Raw genomic sequence first — 18,894 nt, forward strand, 5'->3', positions numbered from 1 at the left:
TGCAAGGAGAACAAAGACCTGAGGGTTTTATACTGAAATATACCAGATGACAAGAGAGAAAAAGAACTTTTGTTTATTACTGAATTGTTTCCAAACTTTATTTCTATCTAAGTTGACTTGTGGTTTCTACTTCTTATTAAAAAAAAAAAAGCATTCTTCATGCATCTATTGTTGTTTGTTCTTGTAAATATACAAGAAAGTTTGTAAGTTAAGGAGAATATTAAGAACTAAAGCCTAAGCATACATCAGAAAGAAAAATGGGCAAGGGGAAAAGGAAACATCCACTGAACATTAACATTTTAAATCATACTGAATAGTTTAGTTATAAAACCATGCATTTTCATATGCACTGCAATTCTACTACCCGTTGGAAAGACTTCTCTTTGCTTTTTGTGTTGTCTTGTTATGTATGTTAGGTGTACCAGTTTGAAATATTGTATAATCACAACAAAATATGCCCTGATACATGGCACTAAGAAATCATGTACCTAGATGTATTTCACTGAACATTAACCTGCTGTTTGTCACATCTTCCTGAATAGAAGCTACACAGAGAGAGCTTCACTTGAGTGATTAATATTTCATCAGAATAATGACCGCACTAATTAAATTGTCTGCAGCTCACTTAAATCTGGGAGACCAAAACTTTATATTTTGTTGGTTGCTTCTGTTCAGTATGTTTGCCAGACATAGCAAACTTTTAGCTACAGTGCATATCTTGGCTGTGATATTATTTAGTATCTCTTAGGTCTTTGGAGGCATTATTCTTCCTTTACATGAAAAGCAAAACATAACAATATATGCTAAAAGGTAAACCTGCCTTCTAACAACATTCCATTGGGACAATTAGAAATATTTTCACTTGATCATGCCTTCCACCAACATCATGTAGCAATTAAAATAATCTTCTTTTTTTTCCCACACCTGCAGAGTATGTCTAGAGATACTGTAAATTTCTACATATGTGAAAGCAGGCACAAGTGATAAGAGTTTGCTGTGAGTAGAAAGGTTGTGGTCCATTTTGGAGATTTCTTGAGCACAGATGATAGATTAAGCTTCTCAGAGAAGACCTTTATGTAACTCACACACATGCCGTAACTGATCCCAATGGCATTCACAACAAGCTAGTGGAATCAGTGCTGTTCCAGGCAGTAGAACCTCTGAGGGAACTTTTATGCAAAAAAAAAACACAACACAACAAGCCTGTAGGTGCCCTAAGAGTTCAAGCAGTTCTAGGACCAGCTAGTCACTAAGTAGAAAGTCTTTAGCTCCCAGCTACAGAACACCTAAAATCCACTGAAATCCTTGTGTAGGAGCTTGAATTCCTTCCTCATGCACAATTTTATTCAAGCAAATTAGAAATACCGTTTTTTCTCTTCTGCTCCTTGAGCTCACTAATAGGGAGTAGGCTCTTTTCTGCTTTTCAACATCTTAACTGAGCAAAAATGTAGCTGCCTTTGGGTTTCTGCTAAGGTGGGACCATGAGAGCAGTGGGGAAGGCTGTTTCCAAGGCTGCAGCTGAAGAACCCAGCACATCACAATGAGATGCATCTCAGGAACAACGCAGGTTTCACTTCAGCCTGAGGAATGCCAAGCTCCTCTCTTTTTTCTTATGTGGCTGAAGTGGGAGGTCTCTGCCACAGATGCAACTTTTGTTACCTGTGATCAAGCCTCACAGTCTGCTTAAGGATATAGACTTGATGCATTTCGTCATTAGTTGTACAATTTGAGATTTTCTTTAGAGGTAAATCACACCTGGCTGAAGGGTTCTGCTAATACACGAGAAGGCTGAATACCATTTTGAACTAAGAACTGCTTACGCTGCTTGAGAAAAGTGTTTAATCTCTTTCTTCAAATAGCCTCGAATTCCTACATCACAGACACCTCTTTTGTGGCTGTACAAGTCAATATACCCGTTATGTGAGCCTGCTTCAGGGAGCTCCACATCAGCAGTAGCAGTTCATGCACCAGCTCAATTCATCACGTGTTGTTTGTAGTGTCATAGCAACCCAGGCCTGCTGAGAGAGACGCAGCAGAGACCAGGAGTCTGCAGCCAGGCCCAGGAGTTCTGTAGCCTCCATTTCTGGTCTGCAGGGAAGGATTTCACCTTTGTAAATGAGGTTGCCATTCTGCAGGGATGTATGACGGCCCTTTGGTGCGTAGCTCCAGCATGCAGTCAAAGAAGCTTACAACTGGTATGTAATGCTTTCTGAGCAGGGTAATGGGCTGGATCCATGTCCCACAGGGAGTCTGGCTCTCATGTGACTGCCTCAGGTGCAGAGGCACTGAAACAAAGGAGAAAGATTTTCGCTGTTAAGTTAAGCTTGACTAGTAAAACTCATCAGTCTAAAGAGACAGCTGGGATCCCTTAAGAGACATCAGAAAAGATTTTTGAGATTTTTCAGTCTGAGAACACCCTAAATTCTTTTTTTTTCCCATAATTTTGTCTTCTGATTTACAGTATTTGCTGTTCAAGACACCCAGAGCCTCATGCAAGTCTGTATTTCATTAAAATCAGCAAAATTCTACTAATCAATTTTGCAGAAAAAAGCAGACAAACAGATAACAGATGTATGAGAAATAATTACATTAACTGATAACTTTCATTGTATTTTAATAATTCTTGCAATGCTTGATGGTTTTGTGCATCAGTCAACACTACTGTATTTTAGCACTTATTTTATTTCCTCAGGTTACATTATTTCACTTCAGAATATCTAGTAAGATTGTCTTGCCTCAGTACTTGCTTCTGTTCAGTGCAGTTAAACAACCTAGATAGTACTGTTTGTACAATACTCAATATCTCATTTTTGTTTTTCAGAGCCTCCATGTATAACAGAAGAAGTGTTTGTAAGTATGTTTTATAAGGCTTGATCATTCATTTTGTCATGCAACTGTAGAGCAAAAAAAAGAAGAAAAGTTTTTGGAAACTGCTTTCTGATTTCTCACTTCTTGTCTCTTCTTAGTATGGAGTGATATTTATAATTTTCCCAGACAAGGAAAAATCACAGAATACTTAGTTTGAAAATAATTAGGAAAAAAAACAGCAACAAGGAAAGGGAGAAACAAAAAAGTGTGGAGAATAACAATGAAAATAGAAAGAAGAATGAAATAGGATGAAACAAAGAAACAATTGATGGGAAGGTTCTACACCGCAGTTTAATCCATTTTCTCTTTCTTTTACCTTTCCTGTCCTTTTCTCATAGTTCATTGTAGGATCTCCCTTGTATTTGTCTTTCCATTTGAAAGGTAGACGCGCTTGACTTATAGTTCATGAGAAATGAAAACGTGTATCTCAAAGCTTAGTTAACATTTATCACTTCTTCACTGTGGATGCCTCTGTAACTGCATAATTGTATTTCAAAGTACCACTTCATTGCTATTCGTTTTGGTAGACTCCAGATACTAATAAGATCAGAATCAATCTGAATTCATGCAGAGAAAAACTATATACATATGGAACAGATATTTAGCATATATAAATATGTACACGAGGGTGCATACATGTATATAAAAAATATTTCTTAACTGCATATTTACATCACATTAAACCTTGGTTCTGAAAGATACTTCACGTGACCATCCATATTAGACTCCAGGTAAACTTACACAAGGACATAAAGCTGCCAGAGTTCTATGCAGGATCGGGGTTTATATTGGCTTTAAATGTTGATATTTAAAGACACAGTTTATTATAAATATTTCAAGTGTGGAGAGGTATTTGTGATGCAATGTGAAATACAAAATTATAAAAAGTTTTACCACTTTTACCCCTGTTCGGCTTCCCCTCTATTTTCAACCAAAATCTCTGTGTTTCTGTGCTTTTTTCATGATGGCAATAATAGAGAGGGCTAGTTAGGTTTGTTTCTATGAAATATCTAGGAAGTAGATGCACACCTTTGCAAAAATGGTTTTAAAATTCCTTTCAATGTTAGAAGACTGATGGAGAGCAGGCCCACGTTTGTGCACCAACTGCACAAACACAAAGTGGTCAACCATATCATCATAATTGCAGTCGTGGAACAATATTGAACACACTTTGTCCTCCAGTTACAATTATAAAACAGTATCTTCTAGCAATAACTTTGACGGTGCGGCAGGAAAGATGGAGTGGGTGGAAATGAAACAAAATGTTTCCTGACACCAAAAGTCAAAGCTATAGCACTGTACATATGATCCTATAGCCTATAATATTCAAATATGAAAGTGCAATTATCTTTTTAGAGGAAAATAAGGCTGACCACCAAATATATATATATATATACCTGAGGAAAGCATATTGTGTTTGTAGATAGAGGCAGTTAAGTAGCAACACTTTCATTAGTAAGATCATAAACATTTTATTGATTAGTAATTCAATGTGTTTTTATTTCTTGCTGTTATATGGGACTACAGAGAATTATACTCTTGTCAAATAAAAAACATATGTTACCTGCATATTCTTTACCAGCTTGTACTGTTAATAAATGATTTGTTTTGAATGTTTTATTTTGAAGCCCTTTGAAACAGTGAGCTATTTACAAAATGTATTATCATATCTAGAAATTTTCAGGCTCATCTTTATCAGTTTGACATCTAGTTGTGCATTCCCAAACCAACGGCAGGCTGCAGGGTGTTTCTAATGATTTTCTTTGTTAGTTCATCGCTGAATTGAGATTTCTGGATCTGATTGACTGCCTAGTGGCATTTGTGGGAAAATTTTCTATTGACTTCGTATTGCGTTGGTTAGGTAGTTGGTAAAATCTCCAGTATAATTGTACCCTACCATATCTAGGCCATGGTCTACAACTGCACTGGACCATGGGCTTGTGATCCAAAATCAAGTTTTTCTGTAAGGCAGAATGTCTTGCTTCCAGTGTTGTCTTCTACCATTTAAATTCAAGAAAGGAAACAAAAACCTGCAGATGCAGCCTTGATTTTGATGAAGTCAGTAGGAAGCTTCCCAGTTCTATCAGATTGCAATTACGGCAGATACTACTTGCTTGGTGAGCCAAATTATAGATCAGTAAACTCCCTCTTATTCCCTAAAGCATCTCTGAGCAGCAGTGTGGGAGTGGAAGCAGGTTCTGCTGAGCGTTCGTACTCCCCTCATTCCCCAATGGGAGAGAGAAAGGTATAACGTGAAGCATTTTTAGACCATTAGCTTATACACATTTTTTCAAAAGTAAACATGCAGATGTCCAGCATTCAGGAGCTTCTGGGTTCATGAAGGCTTTATCTAAGAATTTCTTGGCAAGGCATTTCCTTCCACGTGTTTTTTAAATTGTTGAGGACCTCAGTGGTGTGCAATGCCTAGAATCTAATAATGATGCAATGATTGTATTCTCGAAAGTGAGAAATGACATTTTACAAAAGTTTACATGTCATGTCTCGTGGGAAAAAAAAACACTGTTTGAGGTAACAGTGTATTCAAAACATGTTAGCACAGATTATTATAAGCCTTGTTTTCTGGTTTTGTGTCTCTGCAGGAAGACTACTTAGCCACAGATGCTATGCTTGTGGACTACTTTAATGAATTTTTGAGTCTCCCGGTAAGCACCTTACAAAAATCCCTTGCAGAATACAAGAAACATCTTACTAATAATAAGTTAATCCAGTTTAGAACATTTTGTCACTGGAGAGCTAAGTGGCTTTCACAATATGTCCATAGTCTAATAGTAGCAGTTCTTACTATTCAACTTTACTGTCAGTGTCAGGGAAAATCACACAGTATCTGGCCCTCTGGGGATGAATTTTCTCTTGCAAATATCTGTATTTAACTCACAGTGCACCAAAATATTATGGATATGAAATGAAAAAGACATGTAAATTCTCACGTAATAAATATGAAAAGTCCACTTTTATTACAGTATCATAACACCAATAAAATCAGTGTTCTTTTAAGTTCTTCCAGCGATGTACTCAGTGATTAATAAATATTTTAGCTCAAGAACCAACTCCGTGTTTCTTCATGACTGTGAAAGTCTCAAAATTGGTGCTCTACTTTTCTCCTCACACCTGCAGCTAAAAGGACACAGCTTTATGTTCTATTCTTTGTGCAGATCCAGCTGCAGTTAGACCAGCCACCCAGTGCCCTACACATAACCAGTATACCTATATTTAACCCTATACTCTGCTCCTTTTCCCCATCAACTACCCTGTTTCCCCATGCTCTCGTATTAATCACATGTACTCCTCCCACATCATGGCAATTTCACTCAGTGTTGTCCTAGCACTCTTGGATCCCCATTCTCTGTTTCTGCACATTTTCTTACTCTGTTTCTGTTTTCTTACTCCTTTGTATGGAACAGCCCTTTTGCAGTTTCACTCATAGTTTCCCTGGATCCTCCCAGCCAACTTACCCCAGAACTGCCCCACAGCCAAATGTGCTGCACTACAAGGATATACTGATTTCTGCAACTTGCTTCATAGAAAATGCTACCAGCATTAGGATATTTCTTGGATGCCTCTGTCATTTTTTTTATATGAAAATAGAATCTGGAAGCATTAAATAACTCTATCAGAATGTGGGCTTTGTGCACAACGTCGATACTGATTTCTCTCAGATCTCAGCCTTTATAACTTTCCACCTCATTGCAAGACTCTTGAAATCAAATTTTAAAAAGCGATAAAGACACAGGTAGAAGAAAATGTGTGGTGAGGGTTCATTTTTTTCTTCTTCTTTCGTTTTTTTTTTTTTCTGCAGCTGCTATAGGGTAATTGCATACATCCAAGCATAACTGCATAGCCTTTAAACTCCTTCCATGTGCCAGGTTTTTCTTAGCACAGGAATACCATCCTCCATGCGTTTCACTGTTCATTTGGAAACTATGCTTCAGGTTTTCCCCAAATCACAGAAAATCTCAAGTGGGAAAGAAGTTCAGTCCGCTTTGTCTCTGGGTGTCCTTGGATATGTACAGGTTTCAGGACATCTATTGGAAGCCAACATTCCCTTTGGCCTCACAGGGCTCCTCAACCCAGAGTCCTGGCTCTGCTCAGCAGCTCTGAAATGTAGCAGTTGCCCCAGCTCTTCCAAATGCTCTGAAGCCCACAGCAAAGAGTTCACAGACGGTCCTGAGTAAACACTGCTTTATGCTGGTAATCTTGGTAGATTTCTGAAATGACACATGGTCTCTATTTATTTATTGACATATGTTCATGAAAACAGAGGATGTATTAGCTGTGTTTATTTGTAATGTTCTCATAATTGGTTTTATTTTCTCTTTGATCTTTTCTTGAGGATTTACCCTTCACAGGATTAAGTTCCAGTAATACCTTGGGTTCTGTGGTTTGAATATTTTGTACTCTGAATTTCCCTCCACTCCTCAGAACACTTTGACAAAAATTCCATTGCTTTATTCTTGTTGTGCTTATCCGTTGTTGCCTAGAAACAGTATTACCCAGGTGTGTTAGTTGTCAGGCAACAAGTTAAACTGGAAATGTTGTGTGACCTGATACAAGAAATCACTGGTAGTATATGCTTATTTTAAGGGACTGTCTCTATATTGATTTATAAAGCAACTCTGGTTTATGGAAAATTGTATCACTGGGAACTTGCTGTAGCAAGACTTGTTATTCATTCATTCATTTATTTATTTATTGCTTTGCTTTACGAAATATCCTTTAAGAAATAATAAAGTTATGATAATATTTGGTACAATTTGACATGAATGCTGGTGTACCCCAAAGATCTGCATGCTGTAAAGAAAGACAAATCGTGAGGAAAACAATTCAGAAAGATAAAACAAAAATCCCATGAGGGCTCTTGCTATCAGTACACGAGTGATATACAGCCACAGAAATCAGTCCTGTGACATACAAACGAGCTACACCTTTTGTAGTAAATAATCAGAAATGAAAAATTTATGAGAAGAACTGGTATATGTGCATTTCCATTTGGAGCTGTCAGCAGACCCTAGAATTCAAACCTTTGATTTTTTTAAAAACATCAGAGAATACGCTTATCCAGGAATGAAAATACTTAAGTCAGAAGTCTCCATCCAACTCCATGTTGGAGGCCTCATTAATATCAACTTGCTTCTCCCAAGCCCAACAGGAGCTACCTGGTCAATGAAGGGAAAACAATTAAAGTATAAGGAATAAAGTACAGGCCTGTTGCTCTTTCTGAAAACTGGCCTGGAAAATCTGATACTGTCAAGAATAACAACAGGCTGGACCTATGAGTAGCTGATGACAGAAAGGGCAGAAGGAAATCCACACTACTGCACGTTTCAAGCCCTTCTCTGTTTTGAAGATGGCTGTGAATCATTCTGTGAGGCTACAATGCATGCTCATCAATTTCCTGTTGTGTTTTCCATGTCTGTGGAGGGAGGCTGCTGGTGCTGTTAAAACCTCCCTTAAAAAGTTTTAAAATCATTTAAGCCTCACGTGCATGTTATGTTGAGTCTTATCCAGGACTAAACCATCTTTCACATTCAAGAAAGCAAAATAATCTAACTTCTTTTCCTACTGAAAGTGGCTTTACCCATAATTTTCCTTTCTTCTCCCTTAGATGATGCTGTGTGATTGTAACTTGCTTCATACTCATCAGCAGAAGGGAAACCCTGGGCTCACTCAAATCAGTGGGAGATGTAGCATTGACCATATGACCACATGCAATCTGAATTTTCCAGGCACTTCCTAGAGCTGCTCGAATTCTTTTCTGGTCTGGATTCTCACTGACTTTTATTTATGATACATATATAGCTGTCTTAAAGATGTTTTGGCAAAACTCCTGGATGAGATTTCAGTTCATCCCCACCATTTCAGGGCCTTAACCTAGGAGGAAGCCAAGCTGTGGTCATCCTGTTTCTCTTGGGATCAAACTACATTACTTGGGGTGGGATATAGTGAGCATATTTACACATTTGTTAGCTGTATCTGAAGTATATCTGAAAAGTGTAAAGGCAGAGAACAGCAAGATTTATATGTCTGATATCCTGGCAACACAGTGATGGATGCTGTTTTGGTTTTGTTTTGGGAGGACTGAGGGAAATTTCCCTTCCCTTCAGTTAAGTGTATAACTTTAGGTTTCAGAATTATATATTCTATTTATTCTTCAGCTGAAACCATATTCAATGCACAAATGACAGCTAGGAAATTTCCATCAAAAACATACAGGCAATTGTTTATGTTTTTTAAGTATTGCTGTACCACAATGTGAAAACAGTTTTTGTTGTTCGCTTGAAGGTTTTTATTTGAAGCTGAAATAACTGCACTGAGTAATCTCAGTCATACTGGAGCCAAAGGGAAAATTGCCCATGGATTATAGTTAGTAAAGTCTGTAGACTTACTTGTCGGTATTCTCAAATCCTTGTTGATCCTATTTATTGTTCCAAATTGATAATGTATGAATCCCAAGTTTCAAGGCTCCTGCCAAAACTAATTTTTTTCTTTTCTTAAAACATCTTGCAGTATAATTTGGCTAGGGAGCTTTTCCTCTTTATCTTCAAAGGATCAAAAACTGGCCCAAATTGAAAAAAGACTGCAGGGAAGAATGCATTGATACTTCTTGTCTTTGGTTATTGTATTTTTCTTGTCTCTAAATTGCCAAATTTGGGGTAACTGCGGCATTTTTTAGTGTATTAGATTGGCACAAGTAACTTTCCCCCCCTTTCTTTCATAGTGTAGGCTACCATCCAGTCCTTAACACAACATAGTCATCTTCACAGAAGAGATTTCTTGTTATTGCAGTGACCTAGAGTACTGGTGATGCTGTAAGCTTTTCCCATTATTGTCCTGTGAAACACTGTATTTTATGGCACTTGGCTTCTGTGGGAAAGGTTTTAGGCTCGCTATTTTTTTTTTCTCTCTCTCTGTGTATGTGTGTGTGTGGCTTGTAATGTGTGGGAATGGTTAAAGAGTGTGTTTTGTTCTAAAGCTTTTCACATACTGAGAGGATTGACTGATTCTCTCTGTCCGGTACTGTAACTGGGAAAATGTTTCCTACAAAATATCAGATTAATTTTTTTTTTTGTAGTTGTTCCTGTTTGATTTTATGATAACATTATCATTTTTATTTTTCTTGTGGGGATGAATTAAGAAGGTCATGACTTACCTCTTCTTTCATTATGCCAATACAAGCTTTCTAGTTTATCATTCTAGTTTTCTCAAGTGAGCTGGTCCAATACTCTTCCTCAGAAAGGCTTTAAAAGTTCTAAAATGCTTTCATCTGATGCTTTGATGAGACGTTCTGTGTATCTGGAAGAATTTGGGAGTTGCACGGAATTGTAGATCTCTTCATGCTGGAAGAGGCCTCATGGAGGTCTGTAGCCTTGCCTCCTGCTCAAAGCAGGTTCATCACTTTAGTGCTCAGACCAGGTTGCACATCACTTTCTTCATTTGGATTTTGGAACCTCCAGTAATAGATTCCGTAGTCTCTTTGGAAAGTCTGTTCCCACTAAAATTATCCTACTGATATATATATTTTTTCTTATGTCCAGTAGAAACCTCCCCGTTTCAGTGTATAAGCACCAACTCTTGTCTTCTCACCATGAACCTCCATGAAAAGCCTAGCTGTGACAGTAATCTTGTAAATACTGTCAGACTGCTGTTAGGTCCCCACAGTGCTGTCTCTTCATCTAAACAAGCCATGTTCCCTCTCTCTCTCCTCACAAGGCTGGTGCTCCAGCTTGTCAGTCTTCTGCTGGGCTTACTGAAATTTATGAATGTTCCTCTTGTACTGGGGAACCAAAACTGGATACAGTATTTCAGATAAGGTCATACTAGTGACAGGTAATGGGGAATAATTGCCCCTGGGGACAGCTAACTTATACCTTGGTCCAAACCTCAATGTTTTGGACCAGAACCACCTGTTTCAGTTAAGTACGTGATATATGAAGTCTTAATACTTTTAACCTGTCACTATGTGTTCTTTTGTTCCATTACTACGTGTCTTATAAATGATTTCTAGTTGGACACCCGAAACAGCAATACCCTTTACATTTTAAAACTTGTCACTGGCATCTGTTTCACTACATTAAAGTTCCATATGTTTTCCATTCAGTTAATTAAAATGTGTACTGACAAACCTAGATCTATACAAAGTTACAAGAGATATAATAAAAGTAGATATGTGTGATAAACTATGGCATCTTTGCTTCGTTTTCAATTTGAATAACATGTAACTAAAATACTCTGTTCCTATCTAGTCGCATAATCCTAGATTATGGAATTTGCATTTTGTTTTCTTTTTTCTTCTGCAAGAAAGTGCATTTCAGATCCTGAGAGACTGAAGCACCTTGCCTCTTAGTGTATTTTCTTCTGATTCCTCCTTAAAAACATCTGAAAAAAAAAGTTATATTTGGAGGTTATTAAGGTAGAAGTCGAACCACTTAGAAGTTGATAGCTGTCCAAATTAGCTTTGCAACTAAGTGAAATGTACACACAGCAAATGAGGAGGAGATCTGAATGGAGTGCAGAGAACACATAAAACAACACATAAAAGCCTCTTTTAAACGTTGTTCAGTACTTCTAGAGAAAAGCACTAAAACCTGCAGAGTACCCTGGAGAAAATTAATGCCAAAAGAGGCATGAGGTGTCAGAGAACAAAAACAAGCCTTGATTTGAACTGAAAGTAGGTAACTAAATGGACTAATGCAATTCAATGCATAACTCTGGCCAGTGACTCCCTGATGTCATAGGCCCTAATCGTACACTTAAAGCTCTCACATGCTACATGCTTTGCCAGGCTGAGCCTCGGCAGCGAGAAGTTATGGGATAAACAGGGAATGTTGTAAGCACATGTTGCAGCCACATGGTTTTATTTTGGACATTCCTCTATATGACATCGATCCACAAGGGAACTTCAAACAGAAGCAACAAAATAGCTGACACTGACGTGGTTATTTTGGACTTACATAGGTGTAAAGAAGAATGAAGTCGGTTTATATTTCCATATTATATGTAGCATGTATTCAATATATGCAATATGTATGTGAATTATGTCTGTGTGTGTAGATATATATGCTTCTGTATGCATACTGTGATATATAAAGTTCAAGGAAATGAGAAATACAGTACTTGAAATAATATAATAATCTTACTAAGTGCAGGGAAATGACAACTGCACAAAAACACCTGGTGGGAGCCTGTTTGGAATGGTGCCCAGAAAGGTTTTGGCACTGGATCTGTGGCCAGGATTACACACTCCTGTTTTCTTCAGTTCTTGACCACGACATGTCTTCTTGTCCTCCATCTCAGTACTGGGAGATGCTCATATGCTTTGGTTGTATAGATCCTCAGACTCATAAATGTCTTGGATATTCCACAAGATTTCTTTTAAATCAACCAATGTTGTTGTGCATGATTACTATCTACAGCCATAGATGTCGATAGATATTTGACCTCCAAGTAATAACATGAAGAAAATCCTTTCCTCCACATGACAGTCTTCAGATTCATCTTCCTCAAATGCTCTCATATTGTAGAAATCAGCTTCATCGTTGTTCTTTTCAAGCCTTGACTGTTTAAGGTTATGAATGTGAGAATGATATTGGAGATGTAATCTTGGAGGTAAGTAGTCTCCTGCCAGAAAAGTTATTGAAGTCACTGTAAACTACGTATTTTAGGAATTTGTGTAGTGGATCTATAATTTGCGCATGAAAAAGAATGGTTTATTGCCTAGAATGAGTCAAAATCAAGAGAAAGAAGCCTCATAATATTGCATTCTGAAGGATGATTCTATTCTATAAAAAGTAACTTTTAAAAATTAGATATTTCCTTTATTGCAGTGTTATAAACTTTCCAAACTTCTTTTGTAGACTTTTGCCCAGCCAGTTAAGTTTAACTCAGACTTCGGGGTTTTTGAAGTAGTTAACGACATCCCACAACACATGGAACATCAGCTGAAAAAAATTCTACACGATCAGAAACCTCCAAATCCCATTTATGATGTTATAAGAAAAGCAAAGAATGATGGGCAGCATTCCAAAAAGATCAGTGATTCTTCAGCGCTCAGTATTGATCCAAATTACAACACTATGGTAAGCATCTTATAGCCACTGGATTTATATTTAGATCTTACTGTAGAGACACTGGCAGTAGTTATTGTTGTTTTTGGCTTGGTAGCTTGGGAAAAATGTTAATTTATGTTAGGAAAACATAATGATGGGCCAAACTGTGCCCTGCAATGCACATGTGTCTACCAGACAAATGAATGGAATTACACATATACATCCTGTAGCACAGAATTTTGAAGATTCTGTAGGGCAGGATTCAGTTGTGTGGTCTGAATACTTTTTAATATTAAAAGAAAAAATATTATGATAACTGTTACTTTACTAGTGATCCCTGGAATGTGCAAATTGACTGAAACTAATGCATCTCAGTCTTTCCTTATTAATTAATTTCCTTGTGTGGCTATGAGCTCATCTGTGGTCTGGCAACACATAAGTCTCTCCTCCATCAATTCCCCAAAGATTTTGATGGTTAGCATCAATCGAAATGGCCAGAAAAAATAACCTTTAGCAATGAGAAATGTTGGATTTTAGAACAAATACGTTCAAGACTTTGCTTTCAGGACTATCTTCAGCACCAGATTAGGCATGTTAAAATCAAAATCTTAAGAGCCATATGCACCTCAGAGAATGCAAGGCAGTATAAATAGTTGTGGGAGCTTACTTTTAAGCAATAGCTTTGGAAGAGAAAAAATATATATTTCTCTGGGTTACGTGGTTTATTCCTTTCTTGCTTACTTTGCATTGGTGTGACTGATGTGACTTCAGTTCACTTCATTCAAGGCCAGTGTAAGGTCTTGCTACATTTTTAGAGGCGGCTGCTCTAAATGATGTCATAGCTGGAAAGCTGAGAGAAAATCAGGGAGTTAAAGCAGACTGCTGCTTTGTTCAGTATAAGCTTGATGATTTTCAGAAAAGAAAACAGTGTTGAGAGAGGTCAAAAGGCAATGATGTTTAACAAAATGATAGTTAAGTGAGATTGCAATTATCTGCAATATAAACTGGACAAATGCTATGACAGGACAAGCTCACAGACATTTCTACCATGTTAAACCATTATTTTCATGAATATGTTGCTTGCAAGCACAAAAGCAGAAGAACTATTCTTGATTTCTTATTTGGACTCAGGAATCGACTGAGGAAAAGTTTTGTGCTTGTGCAAGAATAGCTAATGCTGTTCTCTGAGATAACCTCACACCTTTGCAACTTTGTTCAGCCTTTTTTGACAAGTTCAAAGCCATCACATTGTCTTCTCTATTACATAAATCTCTCATGGATTGGAGCAACAATGCTCCTCTATTATTTAAAGATATCTTCCTTTTTTTGTGGAATTTTCCAAAGATGGGAAGCACAACTTCCTGAAGGGGTGAGGAGGGGTTTGGTGTCTTCTCTCAGGCAACAAACCTGACCCGAGGAAATGGCCACAAGTTGCACCAGAGGAGATTTAGATTAGACATAAGGAAAAACTTTCTCTCAGTGTATGGTCAAGTGCTGGACTGGCCTGCCCACGGAGGTGGTGAAGTTGCCATCTTTGGCAGTGTTCAAGAGGCATCTGGATGAGGAGCTACAAGATATGGTTTAGTGCTTGTGGTAGTAATGGTGATGGGAGGACAGTTGGACTAGATGATCTTGCAGGTCCTTTCCAACCTTGTGATTCTATGATTCTATGGCATTTTGAGGAATAATATATTTTTGCACTTTCTTCACCTTTTGGATGATGTTTCTTCTTGTCTGTCACTTTCCTGTGGGTTACCAGGTAAGGAACTAAGCTCCATGCTACCATTTGCTCACTTTTCCCCAGCAGAATGTGGAACTCGAAAGGTGGAAGAGAGAAAACTCTTGGGTTGAGCTGAAGGCATATCAATAGGTAAAGCAAAGTCTGCATGTGCAAAGAATTCACTACTTTGTAACAGTGGGGAGATATTCAGCCATTTGCAGGAAAGCTGGGCTCAACACAGTCACCACTGCTTGATGAGACAAACACCACCACTTTGAACATTCCCCCTCACCTCTCTTTTCTCCAGCTTTATTGCTGAGCATGATGTCATATGGAAAGGCACACTCTTTTGGTCTGGTGGGGTCAGCTGTCTTGGCTGGGTCCCCTCACAGCTTCTTGTGCACCTCCAGCATCCTTGCTGGCAGGGTGTGAAAAGACTAAGCACAGACTAAGCCCTGTCTAGCAACAGCTCTCAACACTGTTCCGATCACAGATTGAAAATAGCATCATATGATATAATATGAACAAAATGAACTATCCCAGCCTAAAAATGTGCAACAGGCAACTTAAATCCCTCATCCTATTCAGTTTTGGCATCTCAAGACAGAGCCTGACCTGAGCAGCCAAAAATCATTACTGCAACTACATAAGATGGAAGAAGTCAGCTTCATTCGTTGTACCACATTATGACTGAAGTATCTCAGTATCAGCATGAAGTATCAGCATCATCATCGGATAGGATTTGATCTTTCAGACACAGAGCTATGCTATTTCCTTCACTCTATATACTTATTTCTTCAGTTGCTTCACACTGTCTGAAGAGATTTACAGTTGCTTTCTATGAAAAGTCAGCTTGAACAGCCATCACTGTCACAATATTGACGGAAATGAGCTGTGACTGGAAAAATTATGTAGACCTTTCAGGCATACTAAGTTCAAATACACCTAAACTAAGAAATACATCAGTGCTGTTTTTCTCTCCACCTCCATCTCACACTGTCACAAATTTACAGATAAGTAAAAGATCTTTCCTTATGTATGCCCTCGTGCTTGGAAGATACTGATATGGAGCTAAACATCTTATCAGTAATTGAAATCAACTGAATGTGAAACACATGAAGAAAAAACCCTGCAAATTGGGTAGACCCAGGCATCACTACGGAAAGAAACTGGCTGGCATCCTACATACCTTACTTCAGAGAAACCCCAGTTCAGCAAAGCACTTAAGTATGTGTTTAACTTTAATCAAATGAAGTTAAACACATGCTTAAACTTTAACACGTGCTAAAAGCTTTACTGGATTGGGTCCCAAACATGGCCTAAGGCTGACTGGGTAAGGAAGCTAACCAAGGTAACAACCCTATTAGATTAAATGTCACATCTGTCTTTGGGGAAGGGAAAAGAATAGAGATTCCTTCCTTCTGATAGTATATATTATTTTGTGTACCAGCCATGTACAGACATGAACATGTTATGAATCATTCAGATAAAAACCTGGGCTATGACTCAGTTAATACATAAATATTAAACACAGATTGATTGGCCAAAATAAAGAGACAATCTTCTATATTTCCAAAAGGCTTGTTAGTTACCAAAAGGAGGTATACTCTGTGTGGTTGGGAGTAATTAGTCTCCATCTCCACAAGTTAGATTGTGTGAGCCACTGCCAACATAAGCTTTCCATATTTTGAAATATTTTCTTCTCTCTAAATGAAACCACCCACTTTCTGAGTAATTTATATTTTTAATCCCCTACAGATATATATGAAGGAGAAATAAACCTAGTCCCAAATGAAATATTAGCTCATGGAAAGAAAATTTAAAATGTAATCTACATGAACTGATTATTTGATCTAGCAAGTAGCAAAAAAATTGATACTTCCATCCTTGTCCAAAATTCACCTGTTTCTATGGACAAGGAGTTATTGCATTTTTCCTAATCACTGACTTCATGTTCACTAACATGAAAAATGCATCTCAGTAAAATAAAACAGGTCACCTGCTAAGGGTGCATAAAGTACCCTTTGTGGAAAGAAGAGGAAAGAAGGGGAGAGAAAGGAAAAAAGAAAAGAATAAAAAAAAAAAGAATGTGAATAGTATAATCTCTAAGAGAAATGGTTCGCTGTGGCCCACACTCAGAAGGCATACTCTCCATTTAAGACCCTTAGGCAAGTTTTTCAATCTGCTGGTTCTGTGTAACTCCTTGCTTAACACCTCTGCATCACTCTTTGGTGGCACTTAGTTGTCTGCATTCACCAGGCATTGAGACTTGGACCACCTGAGCTAAGATCTATTATGGGCCTGATTCTATTTGCACTTAGATATACATTTTAACTGTTCCTGTGTCTGGCTGAGTTAAGCAATGCTGCAACATAAAACATAGAAATGTGAAAGATGACAACTGATAGGCATTAAAAATGTTTTTGTCTTTAATATCCAGAGTTCTCCCATTTTAGGATTATAATTTAAGCTAGGGCTTCCTTATTCCTCAAATTATTGAAGGAAAATATAATAGTCACTGCTTATAGATGGTGTTAAAGTCAGAGAAATAAGCAGTTTCCTACTTGTGGACCAGCTATGAGCATCTAATTTGCATTGGAATTGTATAATAAAGGCATGATTCATACATATATAATTTTTGAAGAAATCATGGTTTGTTTATGAAGTTGTACTCTTATAGAAGAAAGAGATTTAGACATAATTACCTGTTAGCAACAAACTGAAGACACTCAGCAGTCCTAGAACTAAGGTTAAGCTGAATAGGAAAGGTGATGTTCATTGCATATTGGTTTTTCCAATTTCGCTAGAATTACTAGCGCAACAACACATCATCAGTAGGGTAAAACTAACCTGTCTCACGACAGTCTAATCCCAGCTCACGTTCCCTATTAGTGGGTGAACAATCCAACGCTTGGTGAATTCTGCTTCACAATGATAGGAAGAGCCGACATCGAAGGATGTCGCTTTAGAAGGAATGGAGAGAATTTAATGCTTTAGAAGGAATGGAGAGAAGATTGGAGAGAATCATTTATATGGAATGCAAAACAAGTAAGTCATTACTACTGCAAATTTTTGGTATTTCTTTTTTAATAGTGTCTTGATCGAGAACAAGCAGTACAGTGGATTAAGAAGGAAAGGCTTCCAGCATTTCTAGAGAGCGACTGCTACTTTGAGTACAGGTATTGTAGTCTTTTATGCTGTCTCTCAGCTTAAAATTTGTACATTTATCTTTTCTGTTTAACTAATCTTGATGATACATTTAATACGGTTTTGTTCCACCTTTTCTTTCTGTTTAATTTTTGCATTTTATTACCCTGAATAAATTAAAAACTGACTTTTTCTACTAGTCATTCTGTAATTTCCCTTGACCACAGATTACGTGCTATATTACTACAGAGGGAGTAGGAATGGTCTTCACTGTTTTATCACAGTAGCAATATGTTTCTCCCTAATCAGTATATAGGACATGTGAATGAATGGTATGAATCCATGACATCTGTTTACAAAAGACGGCCGGTCCTTTTTATCTCAGTTATTCAGTTTCTATCTTGAAGCTTACTGTCAGACTTCCTTTTGCAAGGTTCTCTGTGGGATGCCATGGAACAGTGGAATGATTTCCTGTTATATATTTGCTATATTTTTCCAGATGTACTTTCAGCCTCTGTTCTGATTGTTCAGGAGGTTTGGTCTGCTTTTTGGAAGGATCTGCCTCTACCCTGTCCCTGACCGCCACCCGCCCCTCCCCTGACGCAGCTCCATGCCGTTCCCTCGGGCCCTGTCGCTGTCACACGGAGCAGAGCTCAGCGCTGCCCCTCCGCTCCCTGTGAGGAGCTGCAGCCGCCATCGGGCCTCCCCTCAGCTCCTCTGCTCCGGGCTGCGCAAACACAGCGGCATCAGCGCTCCTCATAACATCTTGCCCTCCAGATCTCTCCAGTCTCTTGACATACATGTTCCTAATTTCTGTAAATACCAGTGCTTTAAATTGCTTTCCTGAATTAGGATCAAGATAAACTGTGATAAAAATGCACGTTTAAAGCTGAAGATAACATGAATATATCCACGAGGTTCCTGTGGCAAGATTGGCCTCTGTGAGCAGAGTCCAGCACTGCCCCGTGTCAGATCAGACCCAGCTGCAGCTGCTCCAAAAGGGACCTACTGCTGCCATGCCTGAGCCATGAGGGATGCTGGCTATGCCTCTGTGAGCACAGGTTTAAGAAAGAAAATAGCTGCTGCACAACAGCA

At 38.1% G+C, this 18,894-nt stretch overlaps 1 protein-coding gene across 1 annotated transcript in view; it reads left to right on the forward strand.

Annotated features, from left to right (window-relative positions):
• Positions 1-2,137: 2,137 nt before the first annotated feature.
• Positions 2,138-18,894, forward strand: part of RGS22 (regulator of G protein signaling 22) — a gene marked incomplete at both ends in the record, with an annotated part of 72,443 nt that continues 55,686 nt past the window's right edge. Inside the window, 5 exons of the mRNA XM_079533393.1 lie at positions 2,138-2,195; positions 2,822-2,850; positions 5,469-5,531; positions 12,741-12,962; positions 17,746-17,831. Of these exons, the coding sequence (XP_079389519.1) occupies positions 2,138-2,195; positions 2,822-2,850; positions 5,469-5,531; positions 12,741-12,962; positions 17,746-17,831 (458 nt within the window). The remainder of the gene's footprint in view (positions 2,196-2,821; positions 2,851-5,468; positions 5,532-12,740; positions 12,963-17,745; positions 17,832-18,894) is intronic.

This window comes from Tetrao urogallus (genome assembly GCF_951394365.1).
Source record: "Tetrao urogallus genome assembly, chromosome: 3".
Classification (NCBI taxonomy): domain Eukaryota; kingdom Metazoa; phylum Chordata; class Aves; order Galliformes; family Phasianidae; genus Tetrao; species Tetrao urogallus.